The following is a 26,901-nucleotide window of genomic DNA, read 5'->3' on the forward strand; positions in this document are numbered from 1 at the left end:
TGGGAAAGACACTGCCTGCCTTGCAGAGCTATGGGGACGGCTTAGGTGAGAGGCTGGGCGAAGCGCTTCACACACAGTTGATGCTCAGACCGATGGTCGGATGGATGGGTGACTCGGGCTGAGGAGACCGTCCCCGTGGCCGACCGTGCTGGCTCCTCTCCCTAGGAGCCCGTGGGGACGCCCGTGAGTAGGTGGCCGCGCAGTCATGGTGTGGAACGTGGACGACCTGGACTTCCACCTGCCCTCGCACGCCCAGGACATGCTGGATGGCCTGCGGCAGCTGCGCTTCCAGCCCAAGCTGGCGGACGTCACGCTGCTGGTGGGTGGCCGGGAGCTGCCCTGCCACCGGGGGCTCCTGGCGCTGAGCAGCCCCTACTTCCACGCCATGTTCGCGGGCGACTTCGCCGAGAGCTTCTCGGCCCGCGTGGAGCTGAGGGACATGGAGCCGGCCGTGGTGGCACAGCTGGTGGACTTTGTGTACACGGGCCGGCTGACCATCACCCAGGGCAACGTGGAGGCGCTGACCCGCACGGCCGCGCGCCTCCACTTCCCCGCCGTGCAGAAGGTCTGCGGCCGCTACCTGCAGCAGCAGCTGGATGCCACCAACTGCCTTGGCATCTGTGAGTTTGGGGAGCAGCAGGGGTTGCTGGGCGTGGCTGCCAAGGCCTGGGCCTTCCTGAGGGAGAACTTTGAGGCCGTGGCACAGGAGGATGAGTTTCTGCAGCTGTCCCAAGAGCGGCTGGCCACTTGTCTGGCCGGCGACCTGCTGCAGGTGCAGCCGGAGCAGAGCCGGCTGGAGGCCCTGCTGCGCTGGGTGCGCCACGACCCCCAGGCCCGGGCCACCCACCTGCCCGAGCTGCTCGGCCTGGTGCACCTGGACGCCGTGCCCCGGCCCCGCGTGCAGCAGCTGCTGGCCACGGAGCCGCTGATCCGGGAGTCGGAGGCCTGTCGGGAGGCCCTGTCCCAGGGCCACGAGGGGGTGAGTGACGGGTGGGGAGCGGGGAGAGGCGCTCCAGAGACCCCACCGGCATGGGGACTGACAGTATGATGGGGGTGTCCCCAACCTTGCAACTCTGCCTCCCTTGGGCCGGTTACCTGTGAGGGGGTCGCAGTTCATCCCCAAGTACAGGTTGTGCCCCTGGGTGTGCCATACCCTGGACGTGAGGGGAGAGGGACCCCAGAAGTGGTCATTCCCAACCCCTGTCTTGAAGGAGCCCACAGCTTGGTGGGGACAAACCTGGAAACACACCTAAGGCAGCATGAGAAAGGCCAGCGCTGGACTGTGGGCATCCTCAGAGGGTCAGGCAGTCACGGAGAGCTCTCCGGAGGAGGCAGCATCTGAGCTGGGCTTTAGAGGAAGGATAGGAGCTTGGCAAGGGGGACAATAGTACAGGAAGACGGCACAGCTTGCGCCCAGGCAAGGAGCACGGACAGGCGTGGCAGCCGGCCACCACCTGCCCCTTAGGAAGCTGCTCCAGCGTTTATCGGGTGCCATTTCCTATCTGTGCTGGAGGTGGGCCCGGTGGGTGGACAGGTCCTAATGAAGCGACGGGCCAGGGGAGCCGAAGTCTGTCCGCTGCCAGGCAGCCTTGCTCGGAAGGGCTTCTTAGGAGCCATGTCAGGGGACAAAGACGTGGCTCAGGCCGGTGGCGGGGTGTGTGGTGGCAAATACTAACCGCTCCCCCGCCAGGCCCTGCCAGGCCCCGCCAGGCACAGAGGGCGGCCTCGCGCTGGAGCCAGCTAGGAGCCCCGCCCACTAGGTGGTCACCCGGTGACGGTGGGTGGTGGGAGGGCGGGTCTGAGAGGCAGTGGGACCCCGCAATCCTGGGAGCTCTGGGCGGTGGCTCCTTACCCACCCAGGTAGGAACATCCCAGCATTTCCTGCTGGGCCATCCCAGCGCGCCCTGCCACAGGCTGGCTCGGGGAGCTGGGCTCCTGGTGGGGCGGGGAGCTTAGGTGGGGAGCTGGGGAAACGTATGGGCCTTGGCCGCTCGAAGCGAGCAGGTCTCACGCGCAAGCACACCAGGACCTGATGCCCCCGCCTTTCCCGGCCCTGAGCGCTTCTTACCGTCGCCGGCATGGCGTGTGGACGTGTGTGTGTGAGTGTGCACCCACGCACAAGCACACCCGGGCACGCACGCGCTGCAGCTCGCCCCGTCCTGTCACAGGGCCACGCGGAGGGCCCACGGCTGCCCCCAAACGCCCCAGCCACCCCCTGCCGCAGAAGCCACCTTAGCGGCCCGCCGGCACCCGGGCGCCTCTGACCCCAGCCCTCCCGGCCCCACAGGCGCTGCTGAGCCTCCCGCGGGAGCTGGAGGAGGTTCTGGTGGTGGTTGGCGGGCGGGCGCTGGAGGAAGAGGAGGAGGACACCGAGCAGCTGGCTCCTCGCCCCGGGAACTTCGCCTTCTACGACCCCAAGGCCAGTGAGTGACCGTCCGGCGCCCAGGGCACGGGCACTGCTGTCCCCGCACCGCGACACGGGCTGCACAGAGAGCGGGGCACCCACCGGCCGCGCAGGGGCGGGATGGGGGGCTGCAGAGGAAACCGGGGCCCCCACAAGGGAGGGGGGCTGACCGTGGGGGGCGCTGCGGCCCCCTCTCCCTCCAGCCACAGCCCTAACTTTGGGCCCCGGGGCCTTGGGTAAAGGGTCCTACCGCCCAGACGGCACAGCGTGGGAAGGTGGCCGCTGGCCGGAGTGGGAGGGCGGCCTGACCGCTGCTTCCTCTTGGCACCCCTGCCCTGTGCACCCAGTGGAACCAGGTCCCAGGGGGAGGACAGAGGGCCGGGGGTGCAGGCAGCCTGGGGAGTGAGAGCTCTGGGTCGGCCCAGTGGGGCTCTGATTCTGGCCTTTGAGTGGGTCTCTCCACCTCCTTGAGCCTCGGTTTCCTCATCTGTGAGATGGCCTTTGTAACAGGGAGCCAGTGGGAAGAGGGGCCAGGCCTGCCGTCTGGATGGGGCCTCTCCTGACCGCAAGAAAGCAGGGTTGAGAGGGCAGCAGGACAGTGGAGGGGCCACACTGGCCCCAGGAAGCTCTTTGGAAAGCACTGCGGAGCTGGCCGCTGTCCTGGGGCCGCACGGCAGGTGGCCACCACCCCCATGGCGTCAGCGGCTGGCGGGCTCCAGGAAGTCCGAGGCCGGCTGTCCCAAGTCAGGGCCTGACGAGAAGGGATTTGGGGGCTGACGTCAGGAGCCGAGCCCAGGAGCAGCTGTCCCTCAGACCCTGAGGGGAGGGGGCCGGGGGGCACTGGCAGGCAAAGGTCTGGTGACCGCTGGGCAGTCCCCACCCTAGGGTGACACAGACATGAGTCAGAGGGACACGCAGTCCCTGCCCAGCGGCCTGGCACCCGGCAAAGCCTGGGGTTTCACATGTCCTGAAAACTGTCGTAAACAGTAAACGAAGTCCTCCCAGGGACGTCCCCGAGGCCCAGGTCTCTCCCACAGCCTCCCACAAGCACCCAAAATGTGTCCATTATAGGACTTAACCACTCCCACACTTGTTGCCTCATTTTGGTTTTTTCAAAGCACCTTCTCATCTCTTGCTTCAGTTTACCTCATGTAGCTTCGTGAAGGCAGGTCCAGCGCCGGGGCATTACCCCATCCCTCACATTGGGGACGCTGTACCTTTAACAGCAGATGCCGTCTGACAGACGAGTCTCCTGTAGTCCCCACGCCCCCAGAGATGGGAATTAGCCCCATTGTACAGATGAGGAAACCGAGGCTGGGGCTTATTCAAGGCCGCACTGCCGGTGCAGAAGAGCTGGGGTCTGGACCCGCTCTGCCCGCTACATGGCCGAGTCTGATCCCCTCCACGCTGCCCGTGGGCGCGGAAGGTGCTCAGGATGAATGAACGGATGAGAAACGAGTGAACGAATGAGGCTGGTGTCATAACCCCCCTGTGGCTAGTGAGCAGGCCCCTTAACCCATTCCCCCATCGGACTGAGGTGGGACCTGACTCAGGCCCAAGAGGGCCATCGGGGGTCAGTGGGATCTGCTGCAGTGCCGGGGTGAGACCTGGCCTCTGGAGCCTGGACCGCTTCTCGGCACACCCTGGGTGCAGTCAGGTGTCCAGTCTGGGTGCCAGGCTCTGAGGGCGGCGTGGGGCACCGGGGGTCTCCAGGAGAGACGGTGCACACGCAGCCCCCGGGGCCACCTCGAGCCTCACCCCACCGGGTGTCCTCCCCCACCTCTGCCCTCAGCTGAGTCCCGCCCCTTGGCCCTCCCCACCGGTGAGGGGACATTTCTGCACCTCTAGAGCGGGGAGGAGAGGCCCCCGCAGTGAGCCCAGCCACCCTGACCCCTCAATCTTCTTGCCAGAGAGGTGGATGGCGCTCCCAGACTTCCCTGACTACCACAAGTGGGGCTTCTCTCTGGCGGCGCTGAACAACGATGTCTACGTGACAGGTGGGCAGGCGGGCGCTCCCCGCCTTGAGCCAGGCTCCCAGCAGCTTAATCCACAGAGCAGATCTGACCCCTGAACGTAATGGTCGTGAGAACAAACCCTCGCCCTGCACTCAGTGGGATACCTGCCCGTTTAGTCAAGGCTCTTCCAGACCTTTCCATCTTGTGAAAGCAAGGACATTTACAGTCCACACGAGGGTGCAGGGAACCGTTCTGTGTTCTGTCCTACAGCCGGGGCCTCCCCAGAAGGAGCTGTGTGATGGAGGGTGCCGGGGTCAGTCTTCTGTTTTATGTCTTAGAAGTTGGGGGTCCTTGTAAGGTCTGATTGAGAAGAAAGCTCCCACTGGTGGAGGTTTGAAACCACTGATCATGTTCCGCTTGTTTCTGGGGTGTCCAAGTCACACGGCGAGACTGCGCCACCACGGCCACCCCCTGCCCAGTGTCCAGCAGGACGGAGGCCTGGAGTGGGGGGAAGGGGGCGGGCTCTGGAGAGCCCAGGCTGGCGGGCGCCCGAGTGGACAGAGCCTCTCCCGGCAGGGGGCTCTCGGGGAACCAAGACGGACACCTGGTCCACGACGCAGGCCTGGTGCTTCCCGCTGAGGGAGGCAGCCTGGAGGCCCGTGGCGCCCATGCTGAAGGCCCGCACCAACCACGCCAGCGCGGCGCTCAACGGGGAGATCTACGCCATTGGCGGTGAGGCCCCTCCCCTCGCCTCCTGCCTCCTTCCGGCCCCTCCTCGCCCTCTAACGCCTGGCAGCCTCTCGCCCCCACACCTGGGCCACCTGCTCCCTGGGCATCCGGGGTGAGGCTCAGACGCGAGCCTTGGTAGCCGGCCCCAGGGTGATTCAATGCTCTCCAGGGACGCAAGAACAGGACAACGAGTCAGTCCCCGAAAGGGACCCATGAGGAGCTGGGGCCTCGAGCTGCCAGCAGGGACGACCACTCCCATCCCAGAAACTTGGGCTCAGCCCTCAGCTTGGGGCCACCTCCTTGGTGACGTCCCTGGGGTGAGGGGACCCACCGTGCCTCCTTTTGCTGTCACCTTTGCCCACACCACGCCCTCAGCCTGAGCCCAGGGCCCACCTTATCCCCCTTACACCCCAGAGCTGCTGCAAGGAGACGCTAACGGTTAGATAAGTATTGAGACATGAGATGCGTGTGGGAGTTTCCCAAGGCCTCTGGAGGTGACAAGCTGGCCCTGAGGCCGTCCTAGGTGCCCCACCTGTCCTGGCCGGCCCCCTTGCCCTCAGTGGCTGCCGTATCCCTGACCCAAGGGTAGAGGGCACGCGTAGGGCCCAGGGCAGCTCAGGGTCCCCAGGCTCTCAGAGCCCAAGGTGGGCTCCAGGGAGAGCAGGAAGCCCTCCCACCCACGGCTGGTCTATGTCACTGTCCCATCCAGAGCGGAGGCGCTGCCCAGAGCTCCACCCACTGACCTCCTCTCTCCCACGGAAGGACCCCACCACGTGAGGGGTCGGGGGCGGTGGCCTCCTGGGGGCCCCGCGGGCACCTCTCCAAGCGCCCTGGGCTCTGAAATGTTCAGAGAGGCTGGGCTTCACCGTGAGGCCCCATTGCCCACTCTGGAGTCGGGCGGTCCTGGGTCCAGGTGCCCACCCTCATGCCACTGCTTGGAGGTGAGGCCTTGGGCAGACACCCTCACCTCTCCGAGCCCCAGCTTCGCTCTCTGTAAAATGAGGATAAGTCCCCTGCCTCTCAAGGCCGTGCCCTTCCCCTCCTGGGGCGCCCGGAGTGGTCCCTGCGGCCTCTACAGGGCCCCAGACCCTGCATCTCTGGGAGCCTTCGCTCATCCTAGCCCCCTGCAGCCCTGACGCCTCCACGCCTTGCCCCTGCAGGCACCGCTCTGGATGCTGTAGAGGTGGAGAGCTACGACCCCTACACGGACACCTGGACGCCCGTCAGCCCCGCCCTCAAGTACGTCAGCAACTTCTCGGCGGCCGGCTGCCAGGGCAGGCTCTACCTGGTGGGCTCCAGCGCCTGCAAGTACAACGCCCTGGCTCTGCAGTGCTACAATCCCGTCACAGGTCGGGGAGAGGGGGCATGGGGCACGGGGAGGGGCCGGGGCCGGGCCACCAGTCCCTCCCAGTGTGGCCGAGGGGTAGGTGGGACCCGGGGGCAGGGCACAGGTGGGATCCCACCTCAGTGAGCGGGAGGGTGGAGGCCCCAGGTGTAGGTGAGGTCGAGGGGGGCAGGGCGCCGGCCGCCACGGCCCCATCAGCAGCGGATGGGACAGTCGAGGAAGGCAGGGGACCAAGGGGGCAGGGGACAAAGGGGGTCACCAGCTCAGAGCCACAGCTCCATCCCAGCCTGGAGGTATAGGGGGCTGGGGGCAGAGTGCCCAGGGCGGGGGACAGGGAAGCCCAGCCCTGGGACTGAAAGCTGTCTGGCTGCTGCCTCTGCCTGCAACTGGTCTCCTGGGGACGAGCAGTGGCCCGGACCCCAAGGCACAGTGGGCGCCAGTGTGGGCTCTAGACTCTGTGCCAGGCTTTGGGCCCCCTCGGGAGCCCTGGCCGCACGGCCGCCTGGTGACGTGGGCTGGGGCGTGTCCCCGCAGACGCGTGGAGCGTGGTCGCCTCGCCCTTCCTCCCCAAGTACTTGTCCTCGCCGCGCTGCACCGCGCTGCACGGGGCGCTCTACCTGGTGGGGGACAATACCAAGAAGGTCTACGTGTACGACCCCGGGGCCAACCTGTGGCAGAAGGTGAGCCAGCCTCACCTCCCAGGGCGACCCCCACCTGGACCCCTGACCCTGCAGAGAGCAGGCCTGGGGACGGTGGGGTCTGGGGGTGTCGCCACCGAGGGAGGTGGGGACAGTGAATGGAGACACGAGAGCCCAGAGCCCCCCTGAGGATGAGCGCGCCGAGAACCTCAGGCTGCTGGTCGTGGAGGGTGCTCCGTCCCCAGCACACAGCGCCTGTCCTCCTCAGGGGGCAAAACCGGGCTCAGTACTCAGGGACCTGTGGACTCAGAGACAGCGCTTCCTTCTTGGTGTAGGCCGGGCCCGAGGGGGAGTGAGTCTCCCGGCCCTGGGGGTGGTCAAGCCAGGGAGGGGATTCCTGAGCTGTGGGGGCGGGGAGCAGCCATTCCTAGGCACCCCGTTCACCCCACCCCCATTGCCGCTACTCCCTCCCTCCTCCATCAGGCCCAGGGGAGGGCGCGGTGGGTGGACCCCTGGGGGCAACGGAGCCCTGGCCTTTCCCCCTGTTTCTTCCCGAGAAGGGGGAGGGACAGTGCCCGGAGCCCGTGGTGGCCTCGGCACTAGCTGGGCCAGCAGGGCAGCAGCAAGGCCTCTGTGATCCTGCTGACCGCAGCTGGCCCCTGGCGTCAGCGCTCAGCTGACCGGAGGCCCCCATTACAGCGGCAGAACAGGTGCAGGGAGGACCTGCCAGGCTGCCGCTTTCTTCCTGGGTCCCGTCGGCCGGGCCCGTCCCAGCCCACAGCGTGGTTCTGGGCTGGGTCCCAGCTGTGCGGGGCTCCACTTGGTCCTCCCCAGGCCTGGGGGGTGCCACCCAAGACCTCTCTCTTCCTGCCCTCCCAGGCTCTTCCAGAAGGGCTCACATCTTTAGCCCTCACCCCGCAGCCCCCATCCAGGGCACCCCTAGGCTACGGGCCAAGGCAAGGGGTGCAGGGGCAGAGCGATGGGTCCCATGGGGCACCAGTCAGGGCTGAGGCCACATCTGTTCCCTCCGAGAGAGAACCGCCGAGAACCAGAAGCGCAGCCCAGCCCTCACCCTGGGAGGGAGCCCTGGGGTCAGCCCTCCACATCTCCCACCCGCTTTGACTCCCCAGCTTCAGATGTGAGCAAATTCAGGCCTAAGAGAGAAAGAGGGGGCCGGAAACATCATCCTGGGAGACGTAGGGTGGAGAGGGGACCAGTGGGGTCTCTCCACTGAAGGGAGAGTCTGAGGGGTCCTGGAGGGGCAGCCGGGGTGAGGTCCCAGGCAGCAGGTGTGCTGGTACCCTGGATGGGGTGCGGGCCATCCTCTCTGCATGTCCCCCCGTCCCACCCCGAGGGCACCGTCACCACCACCCTCCAGTCGCCCACTGGACGCTGACCGAGGACTGTCCACAGGTGCAGTCCCTGCACAGCCTGCATGAGAACGGGGCACTGGTGTCGCTGGGGGATGAGCTGTACGTGACGGGCGGCCGCTGGCAGGGCATGGACGGCGACTACCACGTGGAGATGGAGGCCTACGACCCCCGGCGCGACACCTGGACCCGCCACGGCGCCCTGCCCCGCCTCTGGCTCTACCATGGGGCCTCCGCCGTCTTCCTGGATGTCTCCAAGTGGACCCAGCCCTTCGGGCCCACCCAGGAGCCCTAAGCCGCCCCTCGGCGCGCCTGGAGCAGGCCCGCTGAGCTCCCGCCCCGGGGGACGGCCCCCTTTCACTGTGGCTTGTGAACCAAAGTGTCGCCGTCCCCTCCAGGGCTTGGGCTGGGTTCGGGCCACCAGGGGACGTCAGAGGACACAGCCTTGGTCTCCGCAGCCACCACGCCAAACTCTGAGCTGACCCGCGGGAAGGGCTGGGCCTCTGGAAGCCTGTATGGATGGGAGAAGCAGCTCTACTGCCTGTGGGGTGTCTGAGACCTCAGAGGAAGGAGCCCAGGGCCGGGGGAGCCTTGAGAGAACTCCCGTGCTCTCTGAATACTGGCCGCTCCTGGCTGTGTGTCCCACTGGTGGCTTTTGGAGGACCTGCACAGGTGAGGGTGACACGGAGGCCCAGGAAGCTGAGGCTGTTGCAGAGGGCGGGCAGCACAGAGCAAAGGGCCTGAGGTGGGGTCAGCGCCCAGCCCTGGGGGGCCTGCTTCTGCCTGTCCCACAGCTGTGTGACCACGGCCGGCAGCCGACCCTCTCTGGGCCTCGGGCACATGGGGCTGCCTCGGGTGGGCTGCCTGCTCTCCCTGCCCCCAGCCTTACGTTGGCACCTTGTTTCCAAAGACTGTTTCTGGGGACAAAGGAGACCCAGCCTTTTCTGTGTCAGCCCCAGGAGGGCAGCACTCAGAGGCTCTGAGGGAAGGTGGTGGGGCGTGGCAGGAGGAGAAGGGTCCTCCCACCCGCTTGGGCGCTGGGGGCAGAGGGGGCAGTAGGGCTTCCCAGGGAGGCGAGCAGCGAGAGCCAGGACCCCCCCTGTTTCTTGGGGAGATTTGCTTCTAAACAAAGGCTCTTCATCAAAATGAAGGTCCCCAGACGCGGGCCCACAGGGGCGGGGGTCCTGCAGGGACTTCGGGGGATGGCCCTTGGGCGCTTTGGTGGTTTGCGCCCAGGCGGCCTCCTGAGTGAGGAAGACCAGCATTTGGGGTGACTCGGGTGGCTCGCGCCTGCCCAGAGCCCCCCGACTTGGACTGGGTCCCCTCGCGGGGCTGGCTCGGCCGCCCTGCTCCTTCCACCTCATCCTGAACAAGGCCAAGTTTGTAGCCAAGGGGATGATGAAGGACTCCCACTGGGTGCTCCGTGGGCCAGCCCCTTTGACACAGCCTCTGTCAGGGGACACAGGGCTCCAGATGGGGAGCTCTGGGTCCAGCCTGGCACCGAGCAGCTGAGGCCTCGGGTACCTCCCACCCCCTCAGGACCCGGGTTTCCTCTCCAGGACCAGCCCACAAGCTCCTCTGTGAAGGCATCAGGGACCCAAGGGACCCTTGACATCCCTGGTCCTGAGGAAGGAGCCCCTGGTCCCTCCAGCTTCTATGGATCCAGATCCACTTTGCTCCCAGACCTGAGCCCTCACAGCCATGTCTTACGGGAGAATCCAGTTGGCCCCGGGGCCCAGACAGAGCGGGGCCTGCTGAGTGTCTGCTCTCTGCACCTGAGGACACGTGGTGGGCTGGTGGCCTGGGCGAAAATGAGGATGAAGGTTTCTGGGATCCTTGAATCTTTCCTTAAGAAAATCTTCTGAATTTTCAATCCAGACAGTGATTGAAAGTGCTGTTTCAAAACAAAAACTGAACGTGTCAAAGTGGACTTATTTTGATGACAAATGGGTAGTTGAAAAGGTGGTGTTCTAGGAGAAGACCTGCTTTCTGCCCCACTTGCCCCCACGGCACTGGGGGGCAGTACTTGGGGTGGGGGAGCATAGCCCACCCCAGGGCCTTGTCCTCAACTTTGGGGCGCCAAACCGCCCTTCGTCTGATCAGCAGAGCTGGAATCGAGCCCCTCCAGTTGAGTGATGGAGAATACTTTAATGAGGAGCTATTTCCGAGGTGCGGGCAGGCTGAGGGGGACCCAGCAAGGGCTCGAGGAGCTCCCAGGGCTACCGATGGTGGGGAGCTGCCACCACCCCTCGGCCTCCAGGGCCGAGCAGAGGAGGTGCAGACCCCAGAAAGGGAGCTAGAGGGAAAGGGCTGCTGAGGGGCTGGGGCCTTTGCTAGAGGAATGCAGCCACTGCCACTGCCCCAGCGCCTCCCACTGGCCAAACCCAACCAGAATCAGAGGAAAGACAGGCCACGGACACAGTCTGTAGTGGCCAGCCTGCAGGGGCAGAGAGCAGGTGGAGAGGGGTGGACAGGGCACCAGGATGGGCAAGCAAGGTCTCCAGCACACAAAGCAAACACAGGAGATTCTCATGTGAGATGGACACCCATGTACTCATTCAAGCAAGGATGGTCGTGGAGAATCCAGGCCTCCACACCCCTTTCCAAAGCCCCCAGAAATCAAGGCTCATCAGAAGGCTTGGGGCTAGTGCGGAATCTAGAAAAGGGAACAGGTAACCCTGGAACACGTGCAGATGCCCACCACTCTGAGACCCACGGCAGGCGACCACCTGCCCTACTCCAGAATACTCGTGTGTGCGGGTGGGGGCATGCTGCCTTTCCCTCAGACCATGCTGGGTAGACGGAGACACTTCCAGTGTCCTGCAGTGACAGACCCTGTCTGCAGCGACCACAGTGCTCTCAGCCGCCAGGCCCAGCACAGCTGAGCCGGGGGAAGCTCCCTTTGGTCCCCAGATGAGCCGGGGTTAGGGATGCTTCTAGCCATTTCCACTGGACTTGGATTTTCCAGTACCTCCTAGACAAGACCATTTCATTACTGAGCATCTTCCCTGTACCAGGCAGGGACAGGGATTGCTGGAATCAGCCAGCTGACATTTGTAATTAAATGGACTGGTCAAATGACAGTTCACTGTAGTCCATTTAGACCACTGCACCAGTTGGCTGGTTGACCAGGTGGCCCAGTGGAAAGTATGCGTATTGACCTGGACTCTGGTAGTGGCTGAAGAACGGGGTAGTTTCAGCCACATACAGCGTAAGGATGTCCACTCCTCCAGGGCTATGTCATTCGTCTTTGATTCCCAGCGCCCAGCACAGCGCTGGACACTCAGGCTGAGCGTAGCTGCCGTTGCTATGTGTGCAGGACCAGGTACACAGGAGAACAGCCGGGCATGAAGCGGATTAATTGAAGAATGGAATAGACTGTGATGAGACTCTTCACGGAGAAAGTAATTGCCTGTTTGGCATGAACACCCTAGGAGGCAACGTGATGTCCTCAAAGCTAATAGACTGTCCTAGGAATTACCTTGGTCACAATCACATTTAAGAATGTGCTTCTTCCCACAATGGCAAACGGAGCCATTGAGAGCCTACCATCTTGTAATAAGCTGAGAGGTGGGCTAAGGCCTAATTTTAAAATGAATCTCTTGAAAACATGGAAACAATTAGCAGAAAATAACCCAAGAGACCCTCTTGGTGAGAGGTGAGAAGGAATGCTTCCCCTGAGCATTAGACCTGAGGTTGCCCACGGTCCCATCCAGGAGGTACATGCAGGTTCCCAGCACTTGTCCCTGTGCTTGGCACGCAGCAGGAACTGAGTCAACATTCATTGAATTGAATTGAATCTGTGGGCTTCAGAGTTACTGACCTCAAGTTGCGGGGCCTGGATCTGGACGAGTTTTCATTTGGTGGCTACGTGACCTCAGGCCGATCCCAAGACCTAGCCTCAGTTTCCTTGTCTGTGCAATGGGGACAATCACGTGACTTGAGAATTAGATGATGTCATGCTGGGAAGGCTCCGACGGACAGCAAAGGTTGCCCGCCTGTATACCGGGAGACCACACAACAAGGTTCCCATTGTTTTGGGGGCAGAGGGAGCTTTGATTCCCATGACTTCATCTGCAAAGGTCCTTCCTTTGGAGGAAGAGAGGAGAGTGGGAACAGCCTGACTGCAGCAGGCCGCTGGGAAGCCAGGGCTGAGGCTGTGACATGAGGGCCCAAGAATGAGGATTAGATTTCAGCCAGGCGTGAAGGCGCGTGGGGGAGGCCACCTCGAGCCCCGCCCGCCCCCTCCTGCGCCACTCCATCCAGTCCTTCCTCCCTGGGATCCATGAACTCACCCTCAGATGCCACCCTCACTTCTGAGCCCACGGGATGCTGCTGCAGTGGAAGGGGCCCCCAGGGTCATCGGAACCTTGTTTGTGGTGGTCGTTGAGCTGCATGCTTTGCTAAGCTCCCCCCTCCTCTGAGTAGAGGCCGTTTCTGGAATGCGACCCCAGAAACCTGCAGGGAGCCCCACCTGAAGGCCCCAGCCCTCTGTGCTCTCCTGCCCCACGGCCAGGCTGTGTCATCACCTCCGGAGAGGGTTACTGGAGGCTGCACAGTGCCAGAACGGATTTGATTTGGGCCCTCTGGCAGGCCTATGACATCATGAGGATTGTTCACTGTTTGGGAAAATAACTGTTTTTCACATAGCAACAGCTCCTGTCCTCAATGCTGGCCTTGTGAGGACTGGGGCTCCCTACTGTGAGTTGGAAATGGTGTCACAAGACTATCTGAAGGATCACGTGACCCAAATCTGGTCCCTCCCTCCCCACACGTCCTCACGTGACCCAAATCTGGTCCCTCCCTCTCCACACGTCCCCCTGTTGTTGTGCCCATTGTACAGAGCAGCAAACTGAGGCTCCGGGGGATGAGGGCCTGAAGGCCCTGAGGTGTGCCTCCTCCAAAGCCCCAGAGGGCCGTGTGAGGACCAGGTTTGCTGCAGACCCGCGGCTGGGTGTGACCTGGGCTCTCTCCAGGCTCTGCCATGGCCCAGGGCCTCTGTCTTCAGGTAGATCTGAGGGCACCTACCCTCCGCGCCCCCATGCTGTGATGTGATGACCCTCACTGCTCAGGCAGCCTGGAAGGCAAGCAGGCCTCGCTCGTGGCTCCACACAGGACCTGCCATGGACTCAGCTCCTCCTAGAGCAGGCCCTGAGGACACGTGCATTAATCCCAGCTCTCAGCCAGGGAAGCTGAGCCTCCAAGGAGCTCGAGGACAGGCTGGCCACCCTCAGGTGAGGGGCAGAGCCCAGGGGGAGCCCCTTTCCCACCACATCGGGCTGCCCCCCTGGACTTCCATCCCCCCAGGAAGGGAAAGCTCGTGATGAGGCCCCTGGTTCAAGAGTGGCAGCCGCACGTGTTTCTCTGGGCTTCCCTCACAGCCAGACCCCCATAGGAAACCCCACACCTAAGGGGTTCCCGTCCCGGAAAAGACAGAGCTGTATTTTCAATAACCTTCAAGTTCATCAGCAAGAATAGGCAGGACCCTGATGGGCAAAACATGTGGCTGTGAAGATGTGACCATGCCCAGGGGGCCAGAGGGCCCAGCCTGGCCCCAGCCCCGAGCCCAGGCTGTGAGTCCCTAGCGAACCCTCATCTCGCTGGGCTGACCAGTGAGAAGTGAATGAGGTGCTGGATGTGGACAAGCTTTTTCAGAAACATGAAGGTACTGTTCACAGAGCTGCATCTCCCGAGGACAGAAGCCCCTCTCTGCCAGCGGACTGTGGGTTTCAACGATGAAAACACCCCACACTTGGCATCCCATGGTCCCAGATGAAGTCTCCCCCGCGAAATGAAAGTGAACAAAATTTTAATACCTAACGCTGAAGCACACGCCCAGCGCACACACACACATGTCATTACAAAGTTCCAATGCCCGGCTTCCTAACAGATGTTCCTTGTGGGACCAGAAATGAGAAGCCACCCAAGAAGTCCTGAATTCTTTGAGAACCTTCTGGCAACACCATCTACAAATTTTGGAGCAAATGGCCTTATTTGTAGCAAATGGTTGCCGATGGAATAAGTTCATATAGTTTATTGAGTATGTATTATAAAACCCAGTATTTCTCAAATATCTTCTTGGAGAGCTGCAATTTCTATAGGAATTTCAGTTTTTTCATTCCACTGATAATTTCCCCCCCAAATTGAATAAAGATAAAGACAGAACTCCTTTGCAGTTCTAATTTGCCTTTCAGTAAGTCTCATAGAGTAAGTCTGTAGGACACACCCTGGCGGGGACACATTCTCAGGGTGGGAAGGGTGTTTTTCTCTTTAAACCCCCCCCAAAACTACCACCATCCCCCCATCCTACAGGAAAAGAGGCAGAATCACAGGGAAAAACTAACATCTAATACCAGGCTTTTTCTAAAGTATTAAGTGTTTCCTGTCCCCTGGAAACAGTGCAGGGGTGGGGAAGACTGCAGGCGAGGCGGTGAGGCCCTGACTGAGGATGACCCCCAGCCCTTCCCCCAGGCCCTGGCTGCACTTGCTGAAATTGGCGGAGCCACGCTCTGAAACAGGACAGGGGGAGGTCCCCCCTCTTCTCAGAAGAGGTGGAAATCATCCCTTGTGAGGGTGGCAGGCCCTTGTAAGGTGCAATCCTCAGCTGTGCCCTTCCCTTGAACCCCCTGAATAAAATGCACTATTTACCCACCAGGTTCAGGCCCCTCGGGGAGGGACACAGGAGAGCCTGGAGTGCCAGCCTCGGCAGGCAGTCGGGGCGGGGTGTGGGCGGAGTGGACGGTAGGGGTGGAGAGGCGACGCGCAGGTGATAGAACAAACAGCCCATGGAAGAGTGAAGGGGCTGCTCTTTTCCGGGAGGAGCCTGGACCCCAGGCCTGCAGGGCCTGGTCCACGTGTGCCCGCGGCGTGCCCTGCGCTGATCCTGGTGGGCTGCGGGTAATGTGGTCCCGGGTCGGATCGGCCCCCCCGCCCCGGCCCCCAGGTCGAGATTGGGCTCAATCCTCCCAGTCCAGGCCTCAGGGCGCCCGCTTCAGTGCAGGGCGCCTGTCCCCGGCTGTAGATTTGCTCCGTGCCCCACCCCCGCCCCCGGAGGCCCCTGCAGGTGCGCCCTGCTGGGGAGGAAGAGCCCATCTCTGACCTCAGGGTGCCCCAGCCTTGGGGAGAAGGCTGCGTCGGAAGGAAGGGGCCGTCGCCTGGGAAAGGGGCTCCAAGGAGGGACCCTGACGGTATTTGCGCTCCGATGTGCTCAATCTAACATGCAGGGCGCGGCCGGGAGAATGGGGAGGAGGCGTCTCGAGGTCCCCGCAGAAGACGCGCGGGATAGGGAGGAGAGAGGGATGCCCCGGGTCGGTAGAAGGGGCGTCCGGGCTCCCCGCCAAGCAGAAGCGCGGGACAGAGCGCAGGAGGGACCGGGAGTCCCGAGCTGGGGCGGAAACGAGCTCGACAGGAGGGGGCGCTCAGACCACCGCCAGCCAGCGCTCCCCGAGCCCCCTGCCTCCCCTGTACTGCCTTCCTCGACCCCCGCGCCCCCTTTCCTAACGCGTGCCCCGCCCCGCAGCGCCCCCTTCCCTCCCCGCACCGGCCCCCCGCCCCCGCGGCTGCAGCGCGCGCGGGAGCCGGGAGGGGGCGCCGGCGGTGATGCGCGCTCTCCGGGCGACGCGGGGGATTCAAGCGCGTTATAAGGCGCGGAGCCAGAGGGCGAGTCCCAGACGTAGCGCTCGTAGGAGAGAGGGACCCGCCGCCCTCATGGCCCCCGCCTGCTGCCCTGCCGGAGCCTTGATGCTCGCGTACGCGGGCCTGTTGGCCGCCGCCGCGGGCCTCGGCTCCCCGGAGCCCGGCGCGCCTTCGGGGAGCCGCGCCCGCGAAGAGCCGCCGCCCGGGAACGAGCTGCCCGCAGGGTCGGCCGCCAGCCCGCCGGTAAGACGCCGCCCGACTACTCGCCCGGGCCCCAGCGCCCCAGAGACCTCCGGGCCTCAGCTTCCCCACCCGGAGCCCGCACCTCCTGAGCTCCAGGGCGCCCCAGAGGCGGAGGGCGCTTGCTTCCGGGGCGGTGGGGAGCGCGGCGCCGCGAGCGGGGACCTGGGCTGGCTTGGGTGTCCTCCTTTGTAAAGTGGGCAGAAAAACGCTTAGCTTGCGGGGGAGGCCCAGGAGGTCTGGACGCCTCCTCACTGCACCTCCCCACGGGCGCCTTAAGGCCAGCCGTGACCTTGGCTTTTGGGGTAGTTCTTTGGCATTGAAGCAAAGTTCTACCAGACCGGGGGAAATGCCTTTTCTTTGGTGACTTCTGCGTTGGGAAGTGAGTAAAGTGTAAATAACTTCATTCTCCTGAAATTGGGAAGAACGTATTTGTAAAAGTGTGAGCAAGTTACTGACCACCACCGCACCCCACCCCTGCCCCCAATCTGTTTGGTGCAAGTCTCTCTGGAAAACAAAAACTGCCTTGCTGCTGGTTGGGGAGGGTGCAGGGGAGAAAGGGGTGGGGTGCCGGGCCCCCAGTGACGTGTGATTTCTGGCCGAGGCCGGTGATGCTTAGCTCAGCCTGCTTCTTCCTTCCCTTGCTACACAAGAGGGTGCTCAGGTTGGAGGAGGCTGGGGAATTGGGACCTTCAGAGGGGCCCTCAGTGTGGGTGGGGCCTTTCAGACAGGGAGGTGAGGGCCGTCGGGGAAGGAGCTTTGAGTTTCTTTTTTCTGAAGATGCCTGTGGGCAGTGCAAAGGGCAGAGCCTTGCTGGGGCCTCAAGCCTGCACCTCTGCTCTCAGCATCACTCTGGGAACCATGATGCCCCCGCTAAAGGACACCCCCATTAAAGACAGGTGGAGGTGGCGGCCAGCCCTGCCTGCCCCCTGGGAGGGGCCTCCCCGAAGCCCTTGTTCCCATCACCTCCGGCCACTTCCCATGGACTGAAGGCAAACCCTACCCAGCCAGCCAACCACAACCCCTGGGGGGCAGGGGTGCCAGATGTTGAGCTGTGGTGGCCAGGAAGCAGAGGGGGCTTCACGTGCTTCCAGGTGGGGTTCTGGCCTGGGACCTTCCTTGGGTCCACAGAGGCTCCTTTCTGAGAGCCCCTGGAGGCTGGAGACGTCAGTCGGCCAGGGCAGTTGCCAGATACCCACCCATACTGCCGCAGGCCCATCTCCCAGACCCCCAGACCAACGTGGTCCCACCTGTTTCAGTTCCCCAAACCAAACTGGGGTCTGAGTCCTTCCACAGGCTACTGGTCCAGCTGGAGGGCCAGCGTGGCACACCGTCCAGCCCACGTAGAATCCTCCTGCCACGTGTTTCCACTGAGGGCAGCGTGAGGCCGTGAAGTGAGGCCACAGGTCCTGGTGTCCGTGGAGAGGAAGCAGTCGGGGGGCGCCTCGCGGGGCCCAGCACCCAGGGAGATGTGGGGAAGCCCCAGGCACCCTGAGGCCTTTCCGAGGCTTCCCCGGCTCCTCCATCACAGAAGCCCGTCCCCATCACAGCACACTGGCTCCTGATGGGAAGCCCCAGATCCTTGCGGAGGGGCTGCCAGACCACTGAGTCTGCCTCTGACGAAAGGGCCTGGTGGCTCCAAGACCCCAGGGTCCTTCCATCAGTCACCGGAGTCGGCACCCATGACCTCATCTAAGCCCTCTGGAGCCAATTTCCGTCCCAGCTGGCAGCCCTGCCTGGAGCTCAGACTGTGCGAGGCCCACTGCCCAGAGGGCCAAGGGCCTCTCCCTGCAAGGTGCCTCCTGGAACGCTCCTCCGTGTCAGGACTAGTCAGAGCGCGCTGTGAAGGGGAAGGGACATTTCTGGAACCATCACTGTCCTTGCTTAGCTCACGCGTCTCAGAAGTCCTGAGGCAGACGAGCGGCGTCACATGCCGTGCAGGCGCCTGGAGTCACATCTCAGTGCTGGACACCCCCCTACCCCGGTCCCCCTAACCGCACTGGACTGTAGGCTTATCATCGCTGAGGGCTGAAATTGGCCTCCCTGGAACTTCGGACCATCGGGCTTGGTCGGGGGGCCTGCTGGGAGTCGGGGGCCCCTGCCTGAGCACCCGTGGAGCCGGTGGTCTGATTCTCCGACCCCCAGGAAGGTGCATTCACTGCAGCTCCCGGGACGGAAGCTGGGACAGGCCTGGTGGCCCAGCAGAGCCCGATCCCCACGTGCTCTGATTCCCACGCACCATGCCCAGGGGCCTCTTCTCCCGCAAGTCCAGGCTGTGGAGTGGCCTGTTCCCCGGGGGTCGTCCTCCGCGGGGCTGGGGGCCGGGGCTGTGCTGTCTTGGAGGGCGCAGTGACAGGGGCCCGAGGGTGCCGGAGGCCAGTCCTGCACAGTGACCTCCTGCAAAGCGTCCAGGGGAGGCAGACCGGCTGATGGCCGCCATGTTCCAGGAGCCCCCCGTGGAGCAAGTGCGCGGCATCGATCCGCGAGATGCCTGGATGCTCTTCGTTAGGCAGAGTGACAAGGGCGCCAACAGCAAGAAGGGGAGCAGAGGCAAAGCCAGGAAGTTGAAGGTGAGCCCTGGAGCTCCAGCCAGTGTTGCGTGTGCGTGTGTGTGTGTGTCCTGGGTGTGTGTGTGTGTGTCCTGGGTGTGTGTGTGTGTGTGTGTCCTGGGGTGTGTGTGTCCTCGGGGGTGTGTGTGTGTGTGTGTCCTGGGGTGTGTGTGTCCTCGGGGGTGTGTGTGTGTCCTGGGTGTGTGTGTGTGTGTCCTGGGCTGTGTGTGTCCTGGGTGTGTGTGTGTCCTGGGTGTGTGTGTGTGTGTGTGTCCTGGGGTGTGTGTGTCCTCGGGGGTGTGTGTGTGTCCTGGGTGTGTGTGTGTGTGTCCTGGGCTGTGTGTGTCCTGGGTGTGTGTGTGTCTTGGGTGTGTGTGTGTGGGGGGTGTGTGTGTGTGTGTGTGTCCTGGGGTGTGTGTGTCCTCGGGGGTGTGTGTGTGTGTGTGTCCTGGGGTGTGTGTGTCCTCGGGGGTGTGTGTGTGTCCTGGGTGTGTGTGTGTGTGTCCTGGGCTGTGTGTGTCCTGGGTGTGTGTGTGTCCTGGGTGTGTGTGTGTGTGTGTGTCCTGGGGTGTGTGTGTCCTCGGGGGTGTGTGTGTGTCCTGGGTGTGTGTGTGTGTGTCCTGGGCTGTGTGTGTCCTGGGTGTGTGTGTGTCTTGGGTGTGTGTGTGTGGGGGGTGTGGGTGTGTGTGTGTGAGCCCCCACCCACGGGCCTTTCCCCAAACCCCCAGTCCACCACCACCACCCCACACCCCTCACTGGCTCCCCCTGGACACCCTGAGCAGTTCCAACGAGCAGAGACCCTCACCCTCGGGCCAGAGGGCACAGAACTGTCAAGCTGGGGCCTAGTGACCCTGAGTTTGGGGCCTGTTCCAACCGTTTACCCTGCACCCCTGGAATGCCAGGCAGCCTCACTGGCTCCCCGCTTTCTCTCCCCTCTGCATCCTGGCACGGGAGGCCTGGGCTGGCCTGGTAGGGCAGTCAGGGAGCAAGCTGGAGGGGCCTACGGGCGGGCTGGGGTGACACGGTCTGGTTCCTAGTGGCTGGGGGACGTGGGGGCCCTGGCAGCTGCCGGCCCCCACTCTCATTCATCCTGGCAGGGACCTGGCACCTGGTCCTGACGGCTGACTCTTGCCTTGAGCCCCAAGGAGGGCTATGTCCCCTGGGGTGAGCGCTCTGGTCACGGCTGTGCTGCCCATGCTGAGTTTGGGCCTCACCCTGCCCCAGATCTGACCCAGTGACCGAGTGCCGGGTTCTGAGCCTGAGGCAGCCGGGCTGCTGGGCTGTCACCATGGCCTGACCCGTCACCCCCGACGCTGAGCTGGGGGCTCCCCCAGGCTCCTCCTTGCAGGGGACTTCCTTGCTCCTGGGTGGGTACCAGCCCAGCCCAGTGAGGGCTCCTTGAGGACCCCAGGCCCCGGTGCTGGGCCAGGCACAGGGAGAGCTTGCCAACTGCTGCTGAGACGACCTTGAGAGTGGAAAGCAGCCTGGCGTGTCCCTCCCTCCCCTTTTCCCTGCATCAGGAAATCCAGCCCCGGGGCTGGGCTGCAGCCCTCTGCTTCCCCACTCGTGCACTTTCCTCCCCCCAGCCCTGCCCCAGGGGCCCCACCACCCTGAGGCCCTGTGCCTGCAGCTTTCACTGCCTCCTCAGGGGAATCGGAGGCCCTGGAGGCTGACCTCCACCCCAGGGGTCAAAGCAGGACCCCACCCCCTTGCCAGGCTCGGTGGCAAGAGCTTGCAGAGGGGGTGCCCGCGGTCCCCAGCCTGCCTGTTCAGATGTCTTCACCGTCAAGCTTCTCTTTCAGCTCGGCCTGCCAGGTCCCCCAGGGCCCCCCGGCCCCCAGGGCCCCCCGGGCCCCATCACCCCACCTGAGGTCCTGCTGAAAGAGTTCCAGCTGCTGCTGAAAGGTAGGGCGGGGCCCCCACCCCACCCCCGGTGTGAGCGGGGCCGGGGAGGGCATCCTGGAGGAGCTGAGGTGGGCTAGACCTTTGTTGACCCGTATCCCAAGGAGGCTTCTGCTCCGGTGCTGGCCTGGGTCAAGGCCGTGGGTCGGGAGCTTGCGGGGGAGGTGGGAGGAGCGTGGTGAGGAGGTGGCTTCCAGAGGAAGGTGGACTTGGCCACTCGGTGTTCAGCAGGGGCCTGGGGACCAGCATCCACGCCCCACTTGCGAGTCCGGTGAGCCTAGCAAAGGCCGAGAGATCTAAGCCCATGGGGACTGTCAGAGGGGGCTCAGGGCCCCGTAAGCTTGTAAAGTGCTCCTCTGATCCCCGCAGTGACACCAGGGAGATCGGAGGCTCAGCCCAGTAACACAGGCCCCCTTCTACCCCCTGATCACCTGTGCCCCCGCCTCTTCTCCTGACAGATCTCTGCCGCTGGCCTCAGAGCCGCATGGGAGGGCACCAGGAGGCCGCCCTCACGGGGCAAGGAGGATGGTGTCTGGGGGCAGCACAGGGAGGAGGATGGGGCAGCCGCTGGAGGCCGCAGGCGGAGAGAGCAGCGCTGAGCGGGGCTCCGGCCCCGAGGGCGGTGTCCCTGCACTGTGGCCAGCTGCTGAGTCGCAGCTCACGCTATTGACTAGATAATGTCATTGTGAAGAGCTACTGAGTCTTTTTCCCCCTTCAGTTTAATGTACTGTTCATTTAAATAGACCAGCTTCAGCGGCTGAAGAACCTCCACATTATGTGCAATATAGCTGCAAAATTATTTATTTATACCCAGCTTCTTTTCAAAAATGACCAGTCTGGCTTAAACTATTGCATTCCCTGATACAACAAAAATGTAAACAGAGAAGAAACAGCAGCGGGAAGGGGGAAGAAGCGGTAGGATAGGCAGGTGAAGCAGGAGAACGAGGGTCCTGGGTGAATCAGCCCTGAGCTTCCCAGTAGCCAAAGCGTGAAAGGAAACAGGTGCAGCCGCAGGATCAGGAGGCAGTTTCCGAAGACCCGCCAGGCCCGACTGCGTGCGCCCGGCGCGCGGTTCCGGGGTAACCGGTAATGGCCCCCCGCGCTCTCAGCAGCGCCCGGGTTTGGGGAAGGGGTCCGGGCGGGACACGGAAGGGCGAGCGAGGTGGTCCCGGCGCGGCCACCGCTCGCTCTGTGCCAGGCGCGGCGCGCACACGCGAGTGCTTGGAGCCTGAGCCCCGCCCGCGCGGCCCCGCCGCGGTGCCGGCCGTCCCCGCGGAGGACGAGGAGGACGAGGAGGAGGAGGAGGCGGCGGCGGCGGGGGGCGCGGGCGTGCTGGCGCTGCTGGCTGCGCCCCTGGCCCCGGGTCCGCGGGCGCCGCGCATCGAGGCCGCCTTCCACTGCCGCCTGCGCCGGGACGCGTCGGTGGAGCGGCGCGCGCTGCACGAGCTCGGCGTCTACTACGTGGTGAGTTCGGGCCGGGGCGGCCGGGGCGGGGCGGGCGCGGTGGGCCCGGGGTGACCGTCCGTGCGCCCGCAGCCCAACGCCGAGGGCGCCTTCCGCCGCGGCCCGGGCCTGAACCTGACCAGCGGCCAGTACACGGCGCCCGTCGCCGGCTTCTACGCGCTCGCCGCCACGCTGCACGTGGGTGAGGCCCGGGGCTGGGGCGGGGCCTGGGGGGGGGCGCCCCGCCGCGCTTGGTTCCTGCCGCCCGGTGACCGCCCCCGTGCCTCCCCAGCAGCGCTGGCGGAGCAGACGAGACGGGCGCCGCCGCGCCCCCGGGACCGCCTGCGCCTACTCATCTGCATCCAGTCCCGGTGCCAGCACCACGCGTGAGTGGGCGCGGGCAGGGCGCGCAGCCCGGGCGCCCGCCTCCTCCCTCGGGGCTTCCCCCGGCCACCGTCAGGCGTTCCTCCCGCCCCGGCGCGCGCTCCCGGAACCCCGACCCGGGACGTGGGGGCCCGGCCCGCCCCAGCCCCTGCTCTGCCCGCCCCCCACAGGGGACTGACTCCCCTCCGGCGACCCGAGGCGCCAGCGTCGCGTCCCCAGGCCTGTCCTGACCAGTCTGTGCGGACCCTCCCCAGGCTCTCTCCCAGCCCTTCTCCGTGAACTTGTCCAGCTTCCCGTCTCTTGCTGGTCCGGGAGGGCAGGGCTGCCCCTTCGGTGTCCCCAGCACCCAGAACAGCCCAGGCAGAGAGCAGGTGCTCCACAGCGGTTGCAGAAGGCATGCATGGGTGAAGTTCAAATCTTCTCACTCTGGTTTGGAAAGCCCTGCACCCACTGGCCTGAACCCAGCCTCACTGCTGCCAGCCCCGCACCTCCAGCTGCACCGGCCAGTGTCTCGCTTCCCATCAGAGCCAGGATTTGCTGCCCGGCCCTCACGGCACACCTTCAGCCCTGTGGAGCCTGTCCTTACTCCTCTTGGGGACCCAGTTCAGATGCCACCTCCACCGGAAGCCCCGGCTAAGACAGCCGTTCTCATGGCACTTTGCTGGTGTCGGGCGCTGCGGTGATTGTGAGCACATTGTGGGTGAAGTTGGTGGTTCTGGGGCAGGGGTCTCAGGCCCACCCTCTTTCTGTTTTGGCCACAGCTCCCTGGAGGCTGTCATGGGGCTGGAGAGCAGCAGCGAGTTCTTCACCATCTCGGTCAACGGCGTTCTGTATCTGCAGGTGTGTGGGGCAGGCTCAGCTATGGGGGGGCCACCCGGACACAGCCATGGGGGTGACTGGGTAGGGAGGGGTGCTGGTGGGTGCTCAGAGCTCTGGGTACAGTGCCCGCAGCCTCCAGGTCCGGGCAAGGGTCAGGGCGGCACAGAGCACTCCCGCTAGCCCAGGCAGAGCCAGGCCGAGACTGGGGCTCCTTTCCCCAGACCTGGGCCCCCCATATTGAGGACTGGTGCTTCTGGCCGTAACGAGCCCTTCGGAAGGGACTCAGTGGGCAAGGGGGCGGGGGGCAGTGACAGAGGTCAGCTCTTTGCCCAGGATGACATCACGACCCCCTGGCCCATTGGGACTTCGGGAGGCAGATGCAGTTATTTCCTACACAAAAGCCCAACTGACAGTCTCTTTCTAGAACTGTGGGGATTTGGGCAAGGGCTTGAGAAACTGATGAAAAGATGGGATTTCCTAAGAAAGAAAAATTTAGGTACAGATGTGTGGAATAAAGCTCACATGTAAATAGCACTAACTAGGCCAGGCCCGTTCTGAGCACTTAACATAAATTACCCATTACTCACAGCACTCTGAGGTAGAAAATAGTATTCCCCTGTTTACAAATAAGGGAACGAGGGCACAGAAGCGTTAAGTAATTTGCCCAAGCTCGCACAGCAAAGCCAGGATCGGAGGCCAGGCTGTGGCTGCAGGCGGCTCTGGTTGCTGGAAGGCGTTTAGAGGTCTGGTCCCTGGCACTGCTGCATGAGCTCAGATGGCACACAGCGTGCCTGGGGTCTTAAGATGCAAATGCCCAGATTCTGCATCTCTGGGAGTTCCCAGCTCACATCTGGGGATGTAACCCTGCTGATGCCTGGACCATATTCGGAGTAGCCAGGCAGAGTACCAGTCCGACCATGGCTCTACCAGATGGGTCAGTGGCCGGGCCTGTGGGGGGAAGGGGCACCGTCACACGTGAGTTCAGCACGCTTTCAGGCTTCGAGTGCAGCAGAGGGAACTGTTTGACGCTCGAGCCCCGCTCTGGCCCTGAGCAGAGGCTTGCTCCCCTGCACATGCACTACAGGGAGCCCATTGGTGCCGGGGCTGATGGAGCTGGGGAGGAGGCACTAGACCAGGCGTCAGGGGTGCTGGGTTTGAGGGCAAGGCCTCCCTGCCGGCCCTCGCTACTGTCCTTGGGCGGGGTGGGGCGGGGCGGGGCAGGCATGGTATGTGGTGGGCGCACCTGCAGGCCGGCGGCATCCAGGCTGACGCTGACCTTCCCCGCAGGCGGGGCAGTACACCTCCGTCTTCCTGGACAATGCCAGCAGCTCCTCCCTCACAGTGCGCGGAGGCTCCCACTTCAGTGCTGTCCTCCTCGGTGTATGACCGGCCACCCCAGGCTCTCCCTCTCGCCGGGCAAACGGAGCAGGAGTGCGAACAATCTCGGGGCCGTGGCAGAGTGGCGGGGGCCACACGCAGGAGGGAGCCCGCCGAACTGCCCACCGCAGTTCAACCCAGAGATGCTACTACAGGCAGCCTGGGGAGGTGACACGCAAACTGGCAGTCCCAGACTGGGAGTGATTTCAGGATGCCAGCTTAAGTTAAAGGGGAGACGTTTCAGTGTGCCCAGGAGCACGTGCTTTGTCCCTCCCCAGCTGCAGACCTGGGCCCCTCCTGGCCCCAGTGGCCCCGGCAGCCTCAGCTTCGTTGCTGTGGCCCAGCCCCACCTTTTCCATCTTTCTTAGTGTTCTCATGGGCTGCCTGCTGGGAGTGCCAGGACGGAGGGCAGAGGCCGCCCAGCCTGCCTGGGTCCCACCTGCCCCTCTCCCAGCCCTGCCTTTAGCCTGCAGGGGCCACAGGGCCCAAGCCTCTCCTTGTGGCCCCGGGGCATAGCAGCCTCAGGCACCAGAGAGACACCGGATGGGGGCTGATAGGGGACAGTGACAGTCTGGAGCTGTTTTCACTTGTGACACGTGCAAGGTCACTTGCACGCTCACCCAGCCTTTCCACATAGGAGCTGCACCCTCCTCCTCCGTCACAGACCCTCTTGTGGATGAGGGCCCCTTGCCCACCCCCTTGTGGCCCTGGCTCACTGCTGGGATCCACCCACCAGATGAAAGAGCTAGAACAACCTTGCAGGTCAGGGGCGGCCAGGCCCTGCCTGCCCCTCTGCACGGATGAAGCGGACGCTTCCCACAAGCTGACAGGCTCTCGGTGCCCAACCGCAGCCTAGCCTCGCTGGGTCTATCCAGCTCTGGGGCTCTTGAAAGAATCTTCCCCACGGGGGTGGGAATATGGCCCCAAGCTCAGATGGGTGTCCTGAGAAGACCAGGTCCCAAGTCCTTCTGTGCTGCTGCAGCAGTGATGGGATGTGGGTAGCAGTGGTGATGGGGGTCTGGGAGTTGCTGCAACTTCTTTCAAGGTGCAGGGCCCCCGCTGCCTGCTGAGGAAGTTACCCAACCCCTGTACCTACACACAAAACAGGCTACAGGAACGGGGTACCATAAGATGTCCTGGGGGCCAAGCTGGTCTGGTAAGCCATTGCCCCCTTCTCAGGCCTGGGAGAGAAGTGGGCAATGGCTGCAGTCACCTCTCACCGTAACCTTCTAGCTGGCCTTGGGATGAGCAGGTGACTGTGGCCAGGCCTAGCTGATGCCCCGGAGCCCTAAGCTTCCAGCGCCACAGTCAGGCTCAGACATTTCCCTCCCAGCCAGGGGACCCCAGGCGCAATGCACACAAACCACCAGTCTGTGCCCTTTGGCAGCCCTGGCACAGTTCTCAGTAGGACTCGTACCCGCCCTACCAGGAAGTACCAGCTGGCCGGGTCCTGCCTGCCCACGCTCTCTGATAACGGATGGTGTGGCCACGCCCTTTTCTGGATTTCACTTTGTATCCAGATATTTTAGAGAAGCTATCTTTTACCCTTGAAAAACCCACAGATCTCTTTCATTTTCTCAATATGAGTGTGTCACACAGCAATTTATTGAAGTATTTATTGTATAATATTGTCAGGTGGAATATATATATATATATATATATATACACACACACACATATATATATAAACTGACTTTTGAGAATTATTTTATGTGATTATACAAAATTACAGAAACAAAGGGCTGACCTTAAAATATAGAGTCTTAGTCATTTAGGCCAGGCTCACCAAGGACGGAGGAGTGAGCTCTGGGAGGGGAGGCGGAAGGATGTTTCCAGCCCATGGGGGCCCTCAGACCTATGGAGAAGGTGGCAGGGACAGCCCGTCCAGGGAAGACCAGCGCCAAGCCTCTCCCAGCTCTAGGACACTAGCGGTCTGGGGAAGAGGGATACATGGTCAAAGACTGGTGCCTTGTTTGCTGTAAGAAAATGTTTATTGAATAAATTGTCCCACTTCCCAATTCTGAGACGCTGAGGTTCTTTCCTTCCGCGACGCCACACCGCGTCATCCCAGTCCTCAGCAGGAGTGAAACCTGGCTCTTAACACTCTGGGG

The 26,901-nt window shown here is 63.3% G+C and overlaps 2 protein-coding genes across 2 annotated transcripts; both read left to right on the top strand.

The window, feature by feature from the left end:
• Positions 1-205: 205 nt before the first annotated feature.
• KLHL30 (kelch like family member 30) lies at positions 206-9,331 on the top strand (the record flags this gene model as incomplete). Its single annotated transcript, XM_079924793.1, has 7 exons — positions 206-979; positions 2,288-2,423; positions 4,315-4,401; positions 4,936-5,091; positions 6,249-6,437; positions 6,968-7,113; positions 8,485-9,331. The coding sequence occupies 7 exons, from the start codon at positions 206-208 to the stop codon at positions 8,734-8,736; spliced, it is 1,740 nt and encodes a 579-aa protein (XP_079780919.1). The 3' UTR covers positions 8,737-9,331.
• Positions 9,332-16,060: 6,729 nt separating this feature from the next.
• On the top strand, positions 16,061-26,856 carry ERFE (erythroferrone). Its single transcript, XM_079924427.1, has 8 exons — positions 16,061-16,319; positions 18,764-18,886; positions 20,668-20,770; positions 21,966-22,231; positions 22,304-22,412; positions 22,506-22,596; positions 23,356-23,434; positions 24,701-26,856. The coding sequence occupies exons 1-8, from the start codon at positions 16,149-16,151 to the stop codon at positions 24,797-24,799; spliced, it is 1,041 nt and encodes a 346-aa protein (XP_079780553.1). The 5' UTR covers positions 16,061-16,148; the 3' UTR covers positions 24,800-26,856.
• The last annotated feature ends 45 nt before the right edge of the window (positions 26,857-26,901 follow it).

Source organism: Stenella coeruleoalba, assembly GCF_951394435.1.
Source record: "Stenella coeruleoalba genome assembly, chromosome: 6".
NCBI classification, from domain to species: domain Eukaryota; kingdom Metazoa; phylum Chordata; class Mammalia; order Artiodactyla; family Delphinidae; genus Stenella; species Stenella coeruleoalba.